At 40.3% G+C, this 17,461-nt stretch overlaps 1 protein-coding gene across 3 annotated transcripts; it reads left to right on the plus strand.

Moving 5' to 3' along the window:
* Window positions 1-1,542: 1,542 nt before the first annotated feature.
* On the plus strand, window positions 1,543-17,444 carry LOC109638043 (apoptosis inducing factor mitochondria associated 3). Of its 3 annotated transcripts, none has more exons than XM_020100820.2 (21): window positions 1,543-2,039; window positions 5,271-5,479; window positions 8,559-8,772; window positions 9,463-9,572; window positions 9,652-9,761; window positions 9,868-9,912; window positions 10,003-10,099; window positions 10,200-10,312; window positions 11,246-11,332; window positions 11,492-11,583; window positions 11,675-11,805; window positions 12,530-12,645; window positions 12,916-12,987; window positions 13,952-14,015; window positions 14,130-14,206; window positions 14,299-14,416; window positions 14,531-14,629; window positions 14,763-14,838; window positions 14,995-15,099; window positions 16,098-16,118; window positions 16,236-17,444. In XM_020100820.2, the coding sequence occupies exons 2-21, from the start codon at window positions 5,449-5,451 to the stop codon at window positions 16,276-16,278; spliced, it is 1,821 nt and encodes a 606-aa protein (XP_019956379.1). In that variant the 5' UTR covers window positions 1,543-2,039; window positions 5,271-5,448; the 3' UTR covers window positions 16,279-17,444. The 3 variants fall into 3 exon arrangements, with proteins under 3 accessions (XP_019956379.1, XP_069379926.1, XP_019956380.1); XM_069523825.1 differs by having other exon boundaries at window positions 8,595-8,772; XM_020100821.2 differs by lacking the exon at window positions 16,098-16,118 and having other exon boundaries at window positions 1,544-2,039.
* Window positions 17,445-17,461: the final 17 nt, after the last annotated feature.

A 17,461-nucleotide genomic window follows, 5' to 3' on the forward strand; every position in this document is an offset into this window, starting at 1 on the left:
AGATAATAAGCAACTGCAGTCGTTCTTATTCCCTTAAAGTCCACAGCGTCTGGATAATTACAGAATGGATTTTTGTTGAACATCATGAAATAGAAAAAGAACATTGAGTTGAATTAACTTGTAAAAACTTTTGTTTATTCATCGAGTAAAGGAAATAATACCAATATCAACATTTAATATTATGCATTTTAACATATAGAAGTCTTTGCATTGATTCACTGGTTGATTTTGATGGTATAATAACACATCAGCCAAATGAACAGCAGATACATTCCAGTGCTGCAGCTCTCCTGTGTTGAGTTTCATTTCAGGGAGGGACTTGGCACCATCAGCCTTGTCCTTAATGCACAGTTTATCTTCTGCACACTGCTGCTCATTGTGATGATCATATCTGTGTTTTAACATTTCTGTCATGGTGTTTAAATGAACTAGACCTGGATTCTTATTTGGATCGGTACCAAATTGCACACATTGATAAACCAGTCCCCAGGATCTGCACCAAAATGTCATGGGTGCTTCTGTGGCTCATGCCCCTCCCCTCCACAAAATTTCAACCCTGCTAACCAACAAACAAACGTTGATGAAAACATGACTCTAATGTAGTTTTCAGGCTGACGATTTTATATTCAAGCCTATTGTGACAATTATATCACCTTTCTTGCCTCTTTCAATAAAGGCTATTGGATGCTGAAGCTCTCCCTGGCCCCTGCGCAAGAGAGTCCCCCTGTAATTAAATCCAACTGAGTGATGTGTCAGTGATGCAAGGCGGCCGTCTGCACACTCCGAGAGTTGTCCCCCCCCACACCTACCCTGTGCTTGAGCACATGCAGAGAACAACATAAACACACTGACACTGGAGCACACGTGCACATGTCAGCTGTCAGTACACTGGAAACACAACCGCACCATGTGGGCTGTGGAAACCTCTTTCATCTGATGAATCTTAATTGTTTTTAATATCTTTTATTTCTCCCTATGAACTCATTAAAGGTTTTCCTAATCAACCTGTTTCAGTGGTGTCTTAGAAAAGAAATGAATCTGAGATTATCAGATGAATGTCCTGGTCTCAGCAGTTTCTCGCACAGTGGGAACATAAGAAATGGAAATATCTCGGGAGCTCATTTCTATAATACTCAATATACCTTTTTAATCCTGCACCACCCCACCCCCTGACTGAAAGTGGGATTTACTGCACAAACTGCACTTTCACTTGTTCTCCCTCTGGTGCACTTTGAGACACACACACACTCACAGAGTGAGTTGTTTTGGTGGTTCCACCTTGCACCAGTCCTGTGAGTAGTTTTTCTCTTCATGTCTCCAGGGGGTTAACACAATAAATGTCACACTGGTGAGTATTAACTGTGGCTGATACTCCTGCAGCAGCACAGGCATGCAGCACAATGCATGCACAGTAAGCAGGTATTGTGATAAGTGGGCAGTCAAACCAGCCAGTGCAGTTGGGGGGGGGGGCTGAAAGGAGCTGAACAGAAAAGCTTCGAGCAGAGAGAGAGAGAGAGAGAGAGAGAGTGAGGGAGGGGTGGGAGGACGAGAGCAGGGAACGGTTTTCATGCTGTGCTAGCATCCCCTCAGCAACTCCATCAATACTGCATACAGCTGAGAAACTGGCAGAGGTCCTCCGTGCTGCATTTGCAGGCTCGGCCAGTGAAAAGAGAACAACTCCCACGAGTGGTCTGCTCAGTCTGCTGCTGGAGGGGGGCTCTGTGAGGGCCAGTGCATGCACACACACACACACACACACACACGCAGACACACACACACACACAGACACACACACACACACACACAAACACACACACTCCAGAGCCTGTGCTGCATCAGGAGGAGGAAGAGGAGAGCGGAGGAGGGTACAGAGGGACACACAGACTGGGAATACTCCAGAGTGGACAGAGCCAGTCCCAGGAGGCAGAGGGACAGGATTGTGAGGAGACTCGTGTGCTAATATGCCACCGTGCTCCACAGGGGAAGCTGAGCACCAGGGAGTTTGACAGGGTCTCAGTGCATCTCCTCTTTGATAACTGGTAAGCTGATTTATTCCCTTATACAGTCAGAGACATGTGGATCTGACCCATTACTTTGTAATGTGATGTGTTTATGTGATGCTGACTTATGTCTTCAGTAAATGTTTACACTGGTGCACTGTGGTCAGTACAGAATTTTACCTGGACAGCAATGAACTGTGGTGCAGTGTATGAACTGCAATCCCAACATAAAACACATAACAGACTGTAATGTTGTGACCGACAGAGCTGACCAAGTTATACAGTAAATCTGTAACTCTTTAAAATACTGTGTGTGTGTGTGTGTGTGTGTGTGTGTGTGTATGTGTGTGTGTGTGTGTGTGTGTGGTAGCAGAAGTGTTGTGCAGGGGCACAGCTCCTCTGTAGGGGTGCACACCCCTCTGTAAATCACAATTCCCCTTTTCCATGACATCATGGAGAGGTTATCGCTCAAAGCAGCAGTGACCTGACACGAGTCGATGGTACCATTGTTACAGGAGTTTGGGTCAACTTGATGTATTTAAGCAACTTAGATATAAGCTGCTTGATCCATAGTGTAAATCAGTAAACAACAGTGTGATGGTATAATCTTTGCTTTGTACAGCCACACGGCATCGATAGTTTATATTATTCGGAACACTTTATTCATCTTAAAACATAACAACAATCTAATAACACATTTTTGAGGATTGTGTGATGATTGAAATATATAAAGTTTTGGCGCTGTCACTGTTTTGAAGTTGGCTACCAACAAACACATTTTAAAAAACGTCACCCAGTCCTGGTGAAGAATGATGTGAATGAACTTGCTCACAGTGAGTGATTGGGTCACACACGCTAGAGCTTCTTAATGGGGATTGTGACTGTAATCCACAATTTTTTTATAGTGCAACACACGTAGGCAACAGAGTAAATAGAAGTCAGTCAAAAGTTTGTTGGCAGTTTAGGGAACGTGCTGGTGATCAGTGTGACAACTTCAAACATCAAATATCAAGCCCCTTATGTCAACTATATAAAATGCTTTGACCAGCAAACAATAAGCAAAGTATTTAACCACTAATGGCCGGCACTTTGCTCAACAGTTGGTTTGCACAATCTTTGGAAGATTCCACGGCCTTATCTCATGTTTCACAAACCAGGAGAATGTGCAAAGTGTGAGCGAGGGAAAGAGGTGTGGTCAGTCGGTCCTAATCATTAACTTCAGGTTAACATACCGACCCGGCAAGTGTTTGAATGAAACAAGAGATTGCCTATTTGAATTGTAAAGAGGCGAATGAGCAGCTCTTCTTTAAATGCAGGTGCTGCAGCATGTCCAGCAGGGCACAGGCAGAGCTGTGAGGTGACCTGTAGATAACGGGGTGATTACATGTCCTGTGTTTTTTTTTACAGCATCTGTGTATCTGCTCCTCAGCTGCTGAAGTTTTGTGGCTGCAAATAATATGAAATATGAGTGATTTGCATTTCAGAACATGTGTCGATAAAGAAAATTAAATGTAAAGATATTTGTCTCTGTTTTGTGTGCGATTGATTTTTGTTTTAACAACATCAGTATTCACACTCAATAGAGAATAAGTTTAGTTGAAGGTTGGGTCCAGGTTTGAGTGCTGGATGTGAATGTCAGAGTCACTTTGCTGCTGTTTCTAGATCGGCCTCTTCACCTCAGAGGCTGCCTTTTGCTAATTCTCCCCTCCGACATTCCAGTAACAGGTATTACATTTGAAGGGCCGTGAGTGAAACTGACAGCTTGTTTGCAGGCAGGATTATCAGCATTGCTTGGGGACAGGCCCAACAGTGAGGGAGCGGAATCTGCGTCATATGTTGTGAGGACCAAATCTGCTTAACCTACTTTAGCTTTGCACAAAATATCTTGGACTTGCTGGACGGCAGCGCTCTGTGATCCAAGTTGTTATTCATCAAATTTTCAGTGCGGACAAATTATTAAAGGGTGTGAGAGGGAAGTGAAAAGCTTCATTATCTCAAGCGACTTCTCTAAGGAAGAAAAGGATCTGATTTGTCTCTGTATTTAGTGAAACACACAACATGTAGTCTGTGTTGTTTGCACAAACACTTAAAATAGTCCAAAAAGAGATTTTACCACTTCAGGATGATGCTCAGTTTTGTTTCTCTTTTAGTTTTATCATTTAATTTTACTTATATTTATCCTGTCCTTGTTTTACAGTAATACCCACATTTCCTTCATGATGATCAATGAAGAATAATTAGGGCGGATGAAGGATTTTTCTGAATCAGGGGCCACAATTTACACAAAGGGGCAAGTCACATATTCAACATCCACAATTCCTGATTCGCTGAGGTGCACATATCATTTCTTGTTTACTTTTGGCTCTATGGCTTTGAGCGAACAATATTTTTTATATTAATCTGCCTAATAACTATTTCTGTCAGGTGGAGTAGTACTGTACTTACCTCTGAAATGTAGTGGAGTAGAAGTATAAGGTGGCATGAAATGAGGATATTCACGTTAAATACATTTACTTTAAATTGTACTTACAGTACATGAACGTAGTTACAATCACCTGCTTGAAACAAATACAGAGTTTAGATTCAACAACTCAGCAGCAGTGGTTTGACCGGTCAGGAGGGATCTTTCCATCTCTCCTTTGTTTTCAGGAACTTTTTTCTAAGCAGCATTCTATTCAACTCTGCACTTTTTTCCCCCCCTGAAGTCCAAGGACATTAAGATGTGCTCAGAATATCAAGCAGTCCTCTTGGTTGTACCTCAAAAGGATAATTTGGTGATGGATTGCACCAAGTTAAGTGTTACACCTGCCACCCTGCGTCCGTTCAGATTCATAGCCAGCGCTCTGCGAGTAACTAGCTACTGTATGAGCTGGTGAAATACCAGAGCTGGCAGAAATGTGAGGGCAACATGGCAACAAAACCAGGGAGATTTTGAAACTCAAAGGGGCCCCTGCTACCCTTTAAAGCTCTGTGTGACGAGAAAGTTAATGGTGTCAGAGTGCTGTTAATATTTAACGGTTTCCCATGCAATATGCATGAACAAAGGTAACAATGTGTGTGAAAATGTTCCTAATTAACACAACTGCTTCCTTTTTACAAGCACTAACATGTTACTGAGACGCACAGCAAATTATTTGAGTGTCTCTCCTCAGGACTTGAATTCTGAGGCCACCGGACTCTTAAGTGCACAGAGTGTGTGTGTGTGGGTGTGTGTGTGTGTGTGTGTGTGTGTATTTATGTTGTTGACGATGTTGTTCCCTCCGTCCACAGATTATACGGAGGAGCTGACATGTGTCATGGCCAGTTTGGACCTGCAGGTTCTCATACACACAGTTCTGTGTTATCATTACCTTCCAACCAAGCAGCCTAGCCCAGGGATCTGACCGCGCCTCCCCTCCCTCTCCCCCCTCCCTCCCTCTCCCCTGGGTGTCCCTCAATCCTGCCCACCATGGGAGGATGCTTCTCCAAACCCAAACCAGGTAACCAAGACATTTATATCTCTCTCAGTCTGGTTAATTTAGTCAAACACCAAACAAGCACCCTTGCAGCCTGTGTGGAGAAAAAAATATACTATACTGTCTAACAGTTAACATGGAGTTTAAAAAGGTGCTGCCACACCTGTATGGCCAGTGTTGTTGTGGATTGTGTAGAAAATTCTGTGATCAGTAAGACATGTTTACGTCAGTGAACTGTATGAGTCTCTAATGCGTTACATGACACCTCTTCATATTCATAACTTCATAAACTCATCTTGTTCAAAATCATTCATTTGGACAACAGATGTTTGCAAGACAATAACATGACAACATCCTATCAACACAGTGTGAAAGTCTAGATTACCAAACCCTAATTTACAGGCATAGTTTGCAAACTATGAACCTCAGTTGTACCGTCCACTGTTGGATGAAAGTTTAAGTCTGGTGAATTGTACATATGGAGATTGCTGAGGTTTGAGTTATCTATATATATATATTGTGTTATATATCAGTTTTTATTGAAATGTCAGTAGCTGAAGTCCAGAGAAAAGCCTTAAATAGTGCAAAGGTTAGAAATAAACTGGCCAAAGAATAAAAGAAGTAGGTCATCACATATATATTTTGTTTTCTTGGTAACATTTGACAAATGTTTGAAAAAAACAAACATTTGGAGACAGTTTGTTCAGTTGACTCCTTTTCAAAGCTACCGGCTGCCTCCAAATCCTGTTAAACGTGTCCTCTCAGCCGCCTCTGTTTGCAGTATAGGACTTTATGTGGGAGGAATTTTTATGCTCTCTGGATCATCTTTGGTCAAGAGGATTACAAACTGAGACATGAATATCAAATTGTGAAGCTGTTTGTGTGGATCCATGTCAGCGTTTACATGAGAGATTAGCTATCAGGTCTTATTGCAGTCCTGCAGGTGATAGTGGGCACGAGGAGCTGCATGTTCATAGAGTCTGAGATCAAATCATCATCACGTGGAGGTGAAGAGAGAAAGATGAAGGACCTGGTGTCTGTGTACAGATGATAGGACAGAGGCTGCTGACTGTCAGGCCTACGATTCTGTATTAGTCTGTATTTATCACAGTGTGACCCTCAGCTACTGACTGTCTGTGGCTAATCAAACAGTTCAAATGGTCTTAAACACAGAGATTCTACAGATTGTCTTTATGTTTGATTGATTCACACAAGGAATCTCTGAATAGTCATAAATTGTTAAATGAGCCACTAACACCAACACAAAGTTCATTTTCTCTTGTTGTCCTGTTAAAACTCTGGTGAGAGAAACAGTGAAAGATGGTTTTTTCTGGAGAAGCTGCTGGTAAAACCTAACCTCATATAAAACTAAATCACTTAACATATTATTATTGACAGGAGCAGAACACAACAAATACATATCTGTATTTAAACACATCATGATCTGTTATTGTAGATAATATGCTCTGGTTAGGTTAAGATAGAAAGCGCATTCTCACAATTCATCATTTTCTTATTTTTCCTGGTGTAACTTGGACATGGAAGAACATTTCAATCACCAGACCAGGGCGGGCATCACTTATAAAGTGTCAAATCTTACTCTTAAAGCATTAGAGATAATTAAACTTTCTGTATGGTAAAAAATATCTAATCTAAGGCACGAAGTGTGAAGTATTAAGTCCCACTGAATATACAGTTCATATATAGTAACTGATCACATTTAAGTGTAAGTGGGAGTAAATTGGCACCGGGATAGAATCTACGAGGGCGTTATTGTAGACATTGCACATTACCCTCTTCATTTGCATTAAAATGTAAATTGAAAGCAAAATGTAAAAATTAAATGTCCGAACACTGACGCTATAAAAGTAAAAGCATCACAGAAGATAACTTTTTATTCTCAGTGATTTTAGCCACAGATGTTTCAGCAGCAGCATCAAGAGATTCTCTTCAGCTGTGGAAAGCTTTCTCTTTTTCTTTTCTCCTGCAATTGCTCGACCACGATGATTTTCCATTGATTTTAATTAAGACTCGCTCAGCAGGAGAAAATTCCAGCCAGATTACTGTGTAAGCACATTTTTCCAGCCCAACAGATAAAGCCTGCTGCAGTGAAAACTGAGTTACACAACCGGATCTTAATGTTTAGAAACATAAAAACCAAACAGCAGCACATCACGTCATCAAAGAAAACTGAATGTCTCTTACATTATAGATATTTGAAATATAAATGAAACAGAGTGGGTTAAAGAGATACTCTCATGAGTTCTGTGTTAATGTCACACTCTTTAATGGAAATCTCATTACTCATGGGAATTATAGCTGCGTTCAAATGGACCATTATACTGTAAATTATATTTTCTAGCATGAGATGAGAATTTAAGCAACAACAAAGTGTGGGGAACTAATAATAATATTATTCGTTTAAAATGGAGATGTAAAATATTGAGCTGCATCTGCCTCTTTGTGTTTTTATACTCAAACAAGTAAAATTTAATAAACATTTGATACTTACATTCTGATTCTTGTCTTGGAAATGAATTATCAATTTGTCATGAAAACATGGGGTCCTAGAAATGTGGTCCTGAAACTGCACCCTCTGGTATTGCTGGACATCCACACTCATAAAACCATAAAACTGGTGAATATGAATAGCAACAGAGATAAATCATGTCTGCCACTGCTTTGCATATGAATGATTTGCTGCTATAATATAATATAAAGAGTGTGTACTGTGGATTTATATTGAAGTTGAACAGTTGAATACTATGTGTGTTATCATAAAGCAGAGAGAAAAAAGGAAGCTAATCTTACTAACTGTGACACAGTTCTCCCTTCAGTCGTGGAGTTGTCAGACTCAATTTGTCCCTGAGCAGAAAATGCGTCTCTCGGCTGAGAGGCAAATTATTCCTCCCAGTCACTGAAGCAGGACTGTAATAAAATAACAAAACAGGCATACAAGAACAATATGACTTGATCTGCTGGTGATTGGTAGCAAATGGGTAGATTTTTATTTAAGAGCTTTACATCATCATTTTACAGCTGATGTTATTACGGGCGTGTGTATTCAGATGTGTTCTAAGTGAGATATGTCTGTGTTGTGCAGTTGAAGTTAAAGTGGAACTCTCTCTCCTGGAAAAAGAAAAAGAGGTGGACGGGCTGTCACCCAACGGGAAAGCGAGTCCCTTTGCTGACTGCAGACCGAACGGGGCCCTGGGACACGGCTCTGATGACGACTCCACCCCGCTCCCCCCCTACCACAAGCCACGCGACTATGTGGAGGCCTCAGTCTGTCATGTTAAGGATCTGGAAAATGGACAGTAAGAAAATGAAAAATATGCAACTTTTTCTCAGTACACACAGGTTACACAGTCCCCCACACACATGCATGCAGGGGTAAATAAACTGTTGTGCACAGCTAGGATGTCAATCACACAAACATCCAAAATTTCTCAAGAAAAGTGCTCATGTCTTTAAGGAACAGTTCATTCATATACAAAAAAAATATAATTAATAGGCTCATCAGAGATACTTCAGTAGGATGACAGTAGGATGAAATATTAAGAACATTGCATTTTTTTAATTACTTCAGAGATAGTGACAGGATTTCATTGTCTGTCCAGCAGAGAGTGCTGAAAAGCTCAGATTTAACTGTAAATTAAATCAAATCCTCTTGAAAGTAAGTAAACATTTTACATTTTGTGATAATGCTTGAAACTATAAACACTATAATTAGTGAAGTCTCTCAATTATGAAAAAAACCTTTCTAACATTAACTAACATCAGCCACCATAAGCTACAGTTCATATCAGAACCAATGAGGCAGAAATAACCCTGGGTTTGTTTTCAGGGTGTTTTCTGTCAGTACATTTAATTAGATAGATAGGTAGATGCACTTAACCTTTAATTGCATTAACTAACTGCAAGTACAGCAAAGTTTAACAGTGAAGGTTTCATCCAATCACAGCTCTGAACCCACAGACACCTCTTTGTCTTTGTGTGATTAACAGGATGCGAGAGGTCGACTTGGGAACTGGCCGAGCTTTGTTGATCAAAGAACATGGGGAGTTCTCCGCCATGGGACATAAGTGTCCACACTACGGAGCGCCCCTCGTCAAAGGTGAGTGATGTCTTCTGATTTTGACATTGTTAATATACTGTCATACATTTGATTGACTCGTCATTTCCTGTCCTGTAAGGAGTGTTGTCGAAGGGACACGTGCGCTGTCCCTGGCACGGTGCATGTTTCAACATTGCAACAGGGGACATCGAGGAGTTCCCTGGACTGGACAGCCTGCCCACCTTCCAGGTGACCTTTCCCCGCTGGTGTTGTAACTGAACACATACCCCACCTTTTTATGTCCCTAAGCACCGTGTGAAAAAGCGTACACATCGCTCATTGTTGTTTGCTCCAGGTCAGAGTTGAAAAGGACAAGGTGATCATTCGTGCAAACAAGCAGGTAACAAGACAAGGAATGTGGAGATTTTCTTTTGCCTGGAAATAAACGTAGCACCTGATTGACCTGAAATATTTCTCCAAACATTTCCAGGCTCTTCAGTCACAGAGGAGGTCGAAGCCCATGTCTCGATGTTCAGCAGTCATCAACTCCAGCACTGGCTTCAGCCACGTCCTCATCATTGGCTCAGGTGTTTTTGTCCCTCTTCATTTATACATCTGTCTGTTTACTATCTCACAGTTGAGCCTTAACTTCAGGATTGCCTCAAATAACTCTTTCCTTTTCTGCAGGTCCGGCAGGTCTGGTGTGTGCAGAGACACTGAGGCAAGAGGGCTTCACCGACCGTATCGTCATGTGCACCATGGACAGACATCCTCCCTATGACAGGACTAAACTGAGTAAGGTTTGTACACAGACCCCGACCACTTACAAGCTGAGACAGAAGTGACTCTGCCAACAAAGTTACGTAACAGACTGCGGAGGAGCTGCTTCGGTCAGTAGTGCTGAAACCAGAGCTCTTTGGGGAACAGCTTACAGCAGCAGAGCTTTGAAGAAATGTGGAAGAAAACAAACATTAGTGATTAAAAAAAAAAGACTTATGGGATATGGCTTGACAAACAAAATAGGTTTTCATTTATTTCACATCAACCATTATTGACTGACTCCTTTGTCGTCTTCATGTCGATGACAGTTAAGTATCATGTAGGTTGTTGTTGGACGCCGTTCAGATCTTAAGGCCGCAATCATAAAATAAGACTGCTACCATGTTTTTGTTGGACCACAAGTTGAACAGGGAATATCTGACAACAACCACAAGGTCCAGTCATTGTCTCCTCTGGAGCTTTTAAACTTATCGTTTAAGGAACTATAGGACTCTTCGTCCATGTGTGCTTATTGGAGGCATATAATGCTTTTTCCCCATTCCTCCATTGTGTATTTAGCTCTCTTGTGTATGTACAGTTGCATGACAATCATAGCACCTAGCCTGGCACGGCCCATGACAAGACCGATATTTCCGACACACGCTGGCAGCTGGCCAATCAGAGCAGACTGGGCTTTATCAGGAGGAGGGCCTTAAAGAGACAGGAGCTAAAACCAAGTGTTTCAGACAGAGGCTGTAAAGAGGAGCTGCAGTGATGTGTTTTCTGAACATTAGAGCATGTAAATTATTTCAGGAACCTAAATCTAAATTATTAACCTAAATATAAGCATTCATGTCTTTTATGAATTGAAAGGGCAAGTTCATGCCTGACACTGGAAATAAACAAAGAAATGACTGATTGATTTGTGTTTTATTTTGAATTGATGCACTCAGCACTAACTTGCAAACCCTTAGTCTCTCGACAGCACAGCAGAGCAGCTGAGATTGCGCTCCATGGACTTTCTGCAGGACCACGACATTGAACTGCTCACAGAGAAGGAGGTGAGAGGTGGACGGATTGATTGTGGTTAATGACATGAGGATGGGTAATGGCCCTTATAGCCTATCAAGTAATTTCATTAAATCAAGATTAATTACAGATTTTATAGTCTATAACATTTGAGCAAAAATCCAACCTGCTAACTAACCTGTTTATTTCAGGCTGTAGCGATTGACGTGAAAACACGATCTGTGACATTTGAAGACGGCCTGAGGATGGAGTACAGGAAACTCTTTATTGCTACAGGAAGCAAGTAAGAACACACTTTTAATTTGCATTACTCAGCATATAAGATTATAACTATATAAAATTACACTTGACCACTTCCACTTCCTACTTGAAAGACCCAGACCAATGAGCTTCAGAGGCAAAGACGTCAGGAACGTTTTTCACCTCAGGACGCCTGATGATGCTAACAGCATAGCGAGGCTGGCCAACAACAAGAATGCCGTGATTGTTGGAACGTCGTTTGTCGGTGAGAAAAAGACACATTTAAACATCTTTTACTTATTGAAGGAAAAAAGTTGTGTTTCCTCACCACAAAATGCCTCGGCAGTAAGTCATTTCTCAAAGTTATCTGGCGTTTCACAAACGTAAAATAATGTTTTGATAATGGTGTTGAAAGCTCTGTCTCACAAGCTTTTCCAAAATCTTTCACAGCTGTGAGGGTTTAGATCTTACCTCAAACATTTAGTCTTTACATTTCTGGTGTTAATTTGGGGATCACTGACTTGCTCAAGGACACTTCGACTTGCAGAAGAGCCGGGAGCCAAACCACCAACCCTCTCATTGACAGATGAATAAGAATTTTCATTCTTATTAAAGGGATAGTTCACCCAAAAATGAAAATTCACTCATTATCTACTCACCACTATGCTGATGGAGGGGTGGGTGAAGTGAGTCCACAAAACACTTTTGGAGTGTCAGAGTTACAGTGTTACAGCCAAATCCAATACAATTGAAGTAAACAGTGACCACTTATTCAAACGTAACAAGACAACAGAAAAAAACAAAAAATGCTTCTGGACACTCGGTGTCATCCAAGTGTCCAGAAGCCCTGACTTTGTTGTCCATGGAAGCATCTGTATACATTTAGCCTTTTTATTAATTTGTTCAGGTTTTGTCTTTAAGTCCTCACCTGTCTGTGTCTCTTTGCACCATGTACGACATGCATTCATTGTTTTTTGTTGTGTCGGTAGGTATGGAGGTGGCTGCAGCTCTAACTGACAAGGCCCACTCGGTCTCCATCATAGGGATCGAGTCTGTCCCCTTTAAAAAAGCTCTCGGGGAGAAAGTAGGGAAAGCCATAATGAAGGTATGGACGCACTCCTGGGAAATCAAGTTTTATAGCACATGAAGCATCTCCACAATACTCACATCAGCACTCTCCCTGAGAGAGAGATAGAAAACCTACTAGTTAAGATGCAAATCATGTTTTTCTGGTCAATACTGCAGAAGCCACAAAGGGGAGTGTAAATCTTCTCATTAGCAGTGATTGATCATGCAGACATCAGGAAATTCAGCCGTGAATTCTGCCTCTTGGTTTTTTGTATTAATGTGTGCATGGTGTGTTTTGTCGCTGCAGCTGTTCGAGGCAAACAGGGTGAAGTTCTACATGATGAACGAGGTGTCAGAGATGATTGGCCATCATGGACAGGTATTCAGAAAGTGAGAGAAACAGCATGACATGATTCTCGGAAGCACAATCCTCCTCCTGTTCAATATGCAGTGAAGATGAGTCTGATTAGAAACACAAGAAATTAAAGCTGTTGGGGACGTGTGCCAATTTTAAATCCCATGGAAATTTAATCTCCAACCACATTATAATTATTTGGTCAAAAGTCAAAGCTCAAGGTCACTGTGACATTAAAAGACACATTTTTGGCCCTAACTCAAGAATTCCTACACTAATAATGACGACGTTTCACACAAATTTCTTTTATGTACAAAAGGTGAAAGGTCAACTTCACTGTGAAACATAATGTTCTGCATAAACACACACTAACTCAGGAGCAAAAGGGCCGATTGTGGACATATTACACATTTGGTCAGATAAAGAGTTGGTGGCACTAGACTTAAAACCATAGTGAGGGTGTGGATCTTCTGTGCTGCAAGTTGAAAATGTGTATGAAGCATCCATAGCATAGGATTCGCAGCTTCTTTGCAGCAACATCCACATTTGAGGTGTTATGGTTACAACTTCAACCAGAATCAGCTTTATTGACCAACATATTATATATATATATATATATTTAATATATTATTAACATGTGAACACATTCAAGGAATTTGACTCTGAATAAATTTTACACTCTAAGCTCAAAGCTTAAAAGAAAGTCAGCTTTTCTTAAATATTCCTATATCATAAATGAAAAGAAAAATAATTAATACATCTCATTACATTTCTTTTAAGTCATAAATCTTCACTGCATCTTTTTTTGCAAATCTTTTTATTGAAATTTCCAATTTAAACACGTGTTCAAATCACACATCGAATAATTTCACATATGAAAACCCCACACTCCCAGATCGTCTAGATTTGAGCGAAATAACACAGAATCAAAGGACAAAAAGAAGAAAACTGAAGACAGGGCTCCATCTCTGTTTTTCATGTTTCACAGCTGAAAGAGGTGGTGCTGAACAGTGGAAAAGTCCTGCGGGCTGACGTGTGCGTCATTGGAGCAGGTGATGTCGGACATGATCTAAACTCCATCTTCTTTCTGCAGTGACATATAGTTACAGTTTATTTGTGTTGTATATTCAGCTTGACATAATGTATTCGAGTCCTCTCTCTTGCAGGAAGTGTTCCTGCAACGGGCTTCGTGAAACAGAGCGGCCTCAACGTCGACTCAAAGGGCTTCATCACTGTCAACAAGGTGAGTAAGAGAAAAGTGCTCTGTGCAACAAAAGCTGCAAATCAAAAGTGTTTTTATTCCATTTTGCTTTTGTTATTTTTTTTCCCCTTCAGATGATGCAGACGAATGTTGAAGGCGTCTTTGCTGGAGGAGATGTGGTGACGTTTCCTTTCCCGCCACGTAACAACAAGAAGGTGAACATACCTCACTGGCAGATGGCTCACGTACATGGTGAGTGTGTGACAGCTCGATCGATAGCTATTGTGGTGATGGTGTACTACATGCTTAATGACAATATTCTATCATTCTATTATTCTATTTTTTTGTTTCGACCGTGACTGACAGGAAGAGTAGCAGCTCTCTGTATGATGGGCCGAGCCACTGAGATGAAAACTGTGCCTTACTTCTGGTCCGCCATGTTTGGGAAGACCATACGCTATGCAGGTAGGTCTTCAGTGTCAAGACATTTTATCAGCATTATGAGGTCGATGTTCTGTCTTTCCAAACTGTAAAACTAAACACAAGTTCTAATCTGGTGTGAAGCCTGAACTGACTGTTGTCCTTTCTATTGGTCAAGGTTATGGAGATGGATTTGATGATGTCATTATTCAAGGAGATCTGGATGAACTGAGATTTGTAGCTTTCTATACCAGGTAAACTTTTTTACAATTGATTGCTACTTCATCGATTACACCAGAATATTTCAAATAAAGCCACATTTTTTTCGAACTGTATTTGTGAAGTCATTTTAAGAATTTGTTGTGGTTATTGTCTGTTTCTCTTTGTCTCCTCCTGTGCTCCGGCTGTAGGAGTGAGGAGGTGGTTGCTGTTGCCAGCATGAACTATGATCCCATTGTGTCCCGTGTGGCAGAGGTCTTAGGGTCCGGAAAGACGATTAAGAAACGAGATGTGGAGTAAGTCTCCCTCCAAGAATCTGGTCACTTACAAAAGCCATTATGTTCTTTAGGTTTTCTCAAGTTTCAACTGTGAAGAAAAAACAAATAAAGTCACTCAGACAGAAAACATGATGATCTGTGGAGCTTGTGACTTGGTCATGCGGAGAGTATTATACAAGCCAAAGGAAGTGACTTATTGTAAAAGAGTCAGAGTCGGCCTGCAAACACTAACAGCAGTTGTTTTCTGCATGGGTGACTAACATGGTAACACTGTTTTCTGGGTTACAAAACATCCTGATCATTTCTATAAAGGTTTCTTGGATAAACTGTGTAATTTAGTTCTAAGTGTGAATGACATTAGTAGACAAACAGTTATGAGACCATATGTAATATTATATTATTATTATTATATATTATTATATATATATTATATATTATAATTTGCTTGCTTTTAACAAAGACTCCAAAAATATATGTTGTATCTAAAACATTTTATTTACCGACAATAACAATACAATATTGGTGTAACCCCATAACTAATTATATCACATATAAACACAATAGATCAAATGTCATATTATTGTTATATATTAAATATAGTCTGAGGGTCTTAAAATCTGCTACACAAATAAAATATGTTAAACATATTAAGACATATTTTATCATGATAGTGTACAAATTATATTGTCGTTCAGTACGTGTTCATACACCAGTTATAATTGTTTCACAGCAGCTGTAGCTGATGAATTTTTAGTTTGTGCTTGTTCCGTGCGCAAACTAAAAGACTCGGATTTAGTTGCTCCCCCTATTATTAGAACTAAATTACACAGCCAATTCAATGAACCATTGTAGGAATAATAAAGAGTTACTACATTGTAGTGTTTCTATATTGCTATTACTCCACTCTACTGTATATTTCTGTGTGTTTTGTCTCTGTCTGTTGAGGGTTTAATTTGACTGTAGTGTTCTTCATGTCTTTCATTTCTAATAATGCAATCAAAACAAAAAAATTGAAGGATGTTAGCACGACTTGGCAAGTACGGAAAAATATGTCCTTTTCCATTTCACTCATAATGAACACATGCAGAGAACCGTTACTAATGGACTTGATGATTGTGTGTATGATGTGTCTCATGGCTGTTTCTGTCTTGTAGGACTGGAGACATTTCCTGGTTGATCGACAAAGGCTCTCAATGAAGGGCCAAAGTCCACTGGACACCTCAATATGGACACTTATGGTGCTGAGACACTGAGCAGCTATCCCAGTCTGGACACACTCTCTCTCTCTCACACACGCTGTCGGCGTGAGGCACACTCCCCTGAGGACAACACTGAAACATGCTTTTGTTCCTGAGAGACATTTTAAAGTGACGTACAGAGCCATACACGATCTGAACACACACGGACGCTGTGTCTGCAGGTCTTCATATGATCATGTTGTCATGCATCACAACAAAGCAATACTGCTCTCAGCCTCTGTGATGCAGCAAGATGTATCTACCTGTACACTTTGTTTATAAGAAGCCAGAGACAGGCATTGGCATTTTTGTACAAATAACATTGTATATAGCTATAATCCTGAATGCACTGTAACAAATATAAGAGCATACAATTTGAACTGAATTTTTCTAAGTTTTAAATAACAGATTTGGTTGTATATGCTCGCATACAGACCCTATATCTGCATGGTTTTACTTACTTAAACAGGAGATGGGGGGGGGGGGACAATAGGCCCCTTAAACTGAGATATCTCAATGTCGATGCATCAGCGAACATAAGGTTACATCTGCAACATGTCAGCAGAAACCTGAATGCAGCTTTGAGCAACTCACTAACACACACTGGCTTTACAAGATACCTCTTCTTATCGGTTGCCTTGCTCATAGATCACACAAATGAAATCTAAACATATTTTAATTGTACACTAGTGCTTGCACAATAGAATCATGTATTTTCCAACAGATATCACTCCATTAGAAAACAATCCATTTATATTTAAAGGTTAGTTTTGATTGCTGTCAGCTCCAGGGACTTTATTTGTTACTAAGTCAGGGAACAGAGGTTCGAGGCCTGAGCGTTCTGGGTTTCTGATACATTCTCAAGCAGAAGTGAATTTGTTACTTTCATATCAATTTTCCCCCAGTTATTGTAATTTCACTGCTTCTTTCATTTATATTCAGAAATGCTTATAATGTGCCGAGGGGGTTTAAAACAGATGCTTGATTACATCCTGGTGAGCTGATGATCCCAGAATACTTGAGCTCCGACACTACATTTTAAAAAGCATCGTTCTTCCTACAGATGAGCCTGGAATGGCATTTTTATAACTAAACTTTGAAATAAAAGTCTTCCAACAATAACAATTCAGTGCTTTTTTACA

The sequence above is a fragment of the Paralichthys olivaceus genome, chromosome 4, assembly GCF_024713975.1.
Source record: "Paralichthys olivaceus isolate ysfri-2021 chromosome 4, ASM2471397v2, whole genome shotgun sequence".
NCBI lineage: Eukaryota > Metazoa > Chordata > Actinopteri > Pleuronectiformes > Paralichthyidae > Paralichthys > Paralichthys olivaceus.

Excerpts from the sequence above, each read along its gene's own strand:
- LOC109638043 (XM_020100820.2), top strand. The coding sequence starts at position 5,449 with ATGGGAGGATGCTTCTCCAAACCCAAACCAG. Across the intron at positions 8,773-9,462 it reads AAGGATCTGGAAAATGGACA|GATGCGAGAGGTCGACTTGG; the intron begins GTAAGAAAATGA and ends TGTGATTAACAG. Across the intron at positions 14,417-14,530 it reads GCAGATGGCTCACGTACATG|GAAGAGTAGCAGCTCTCTGT; the intron begins GTGAGTGTGTGA and ends CGTGACTGACAG.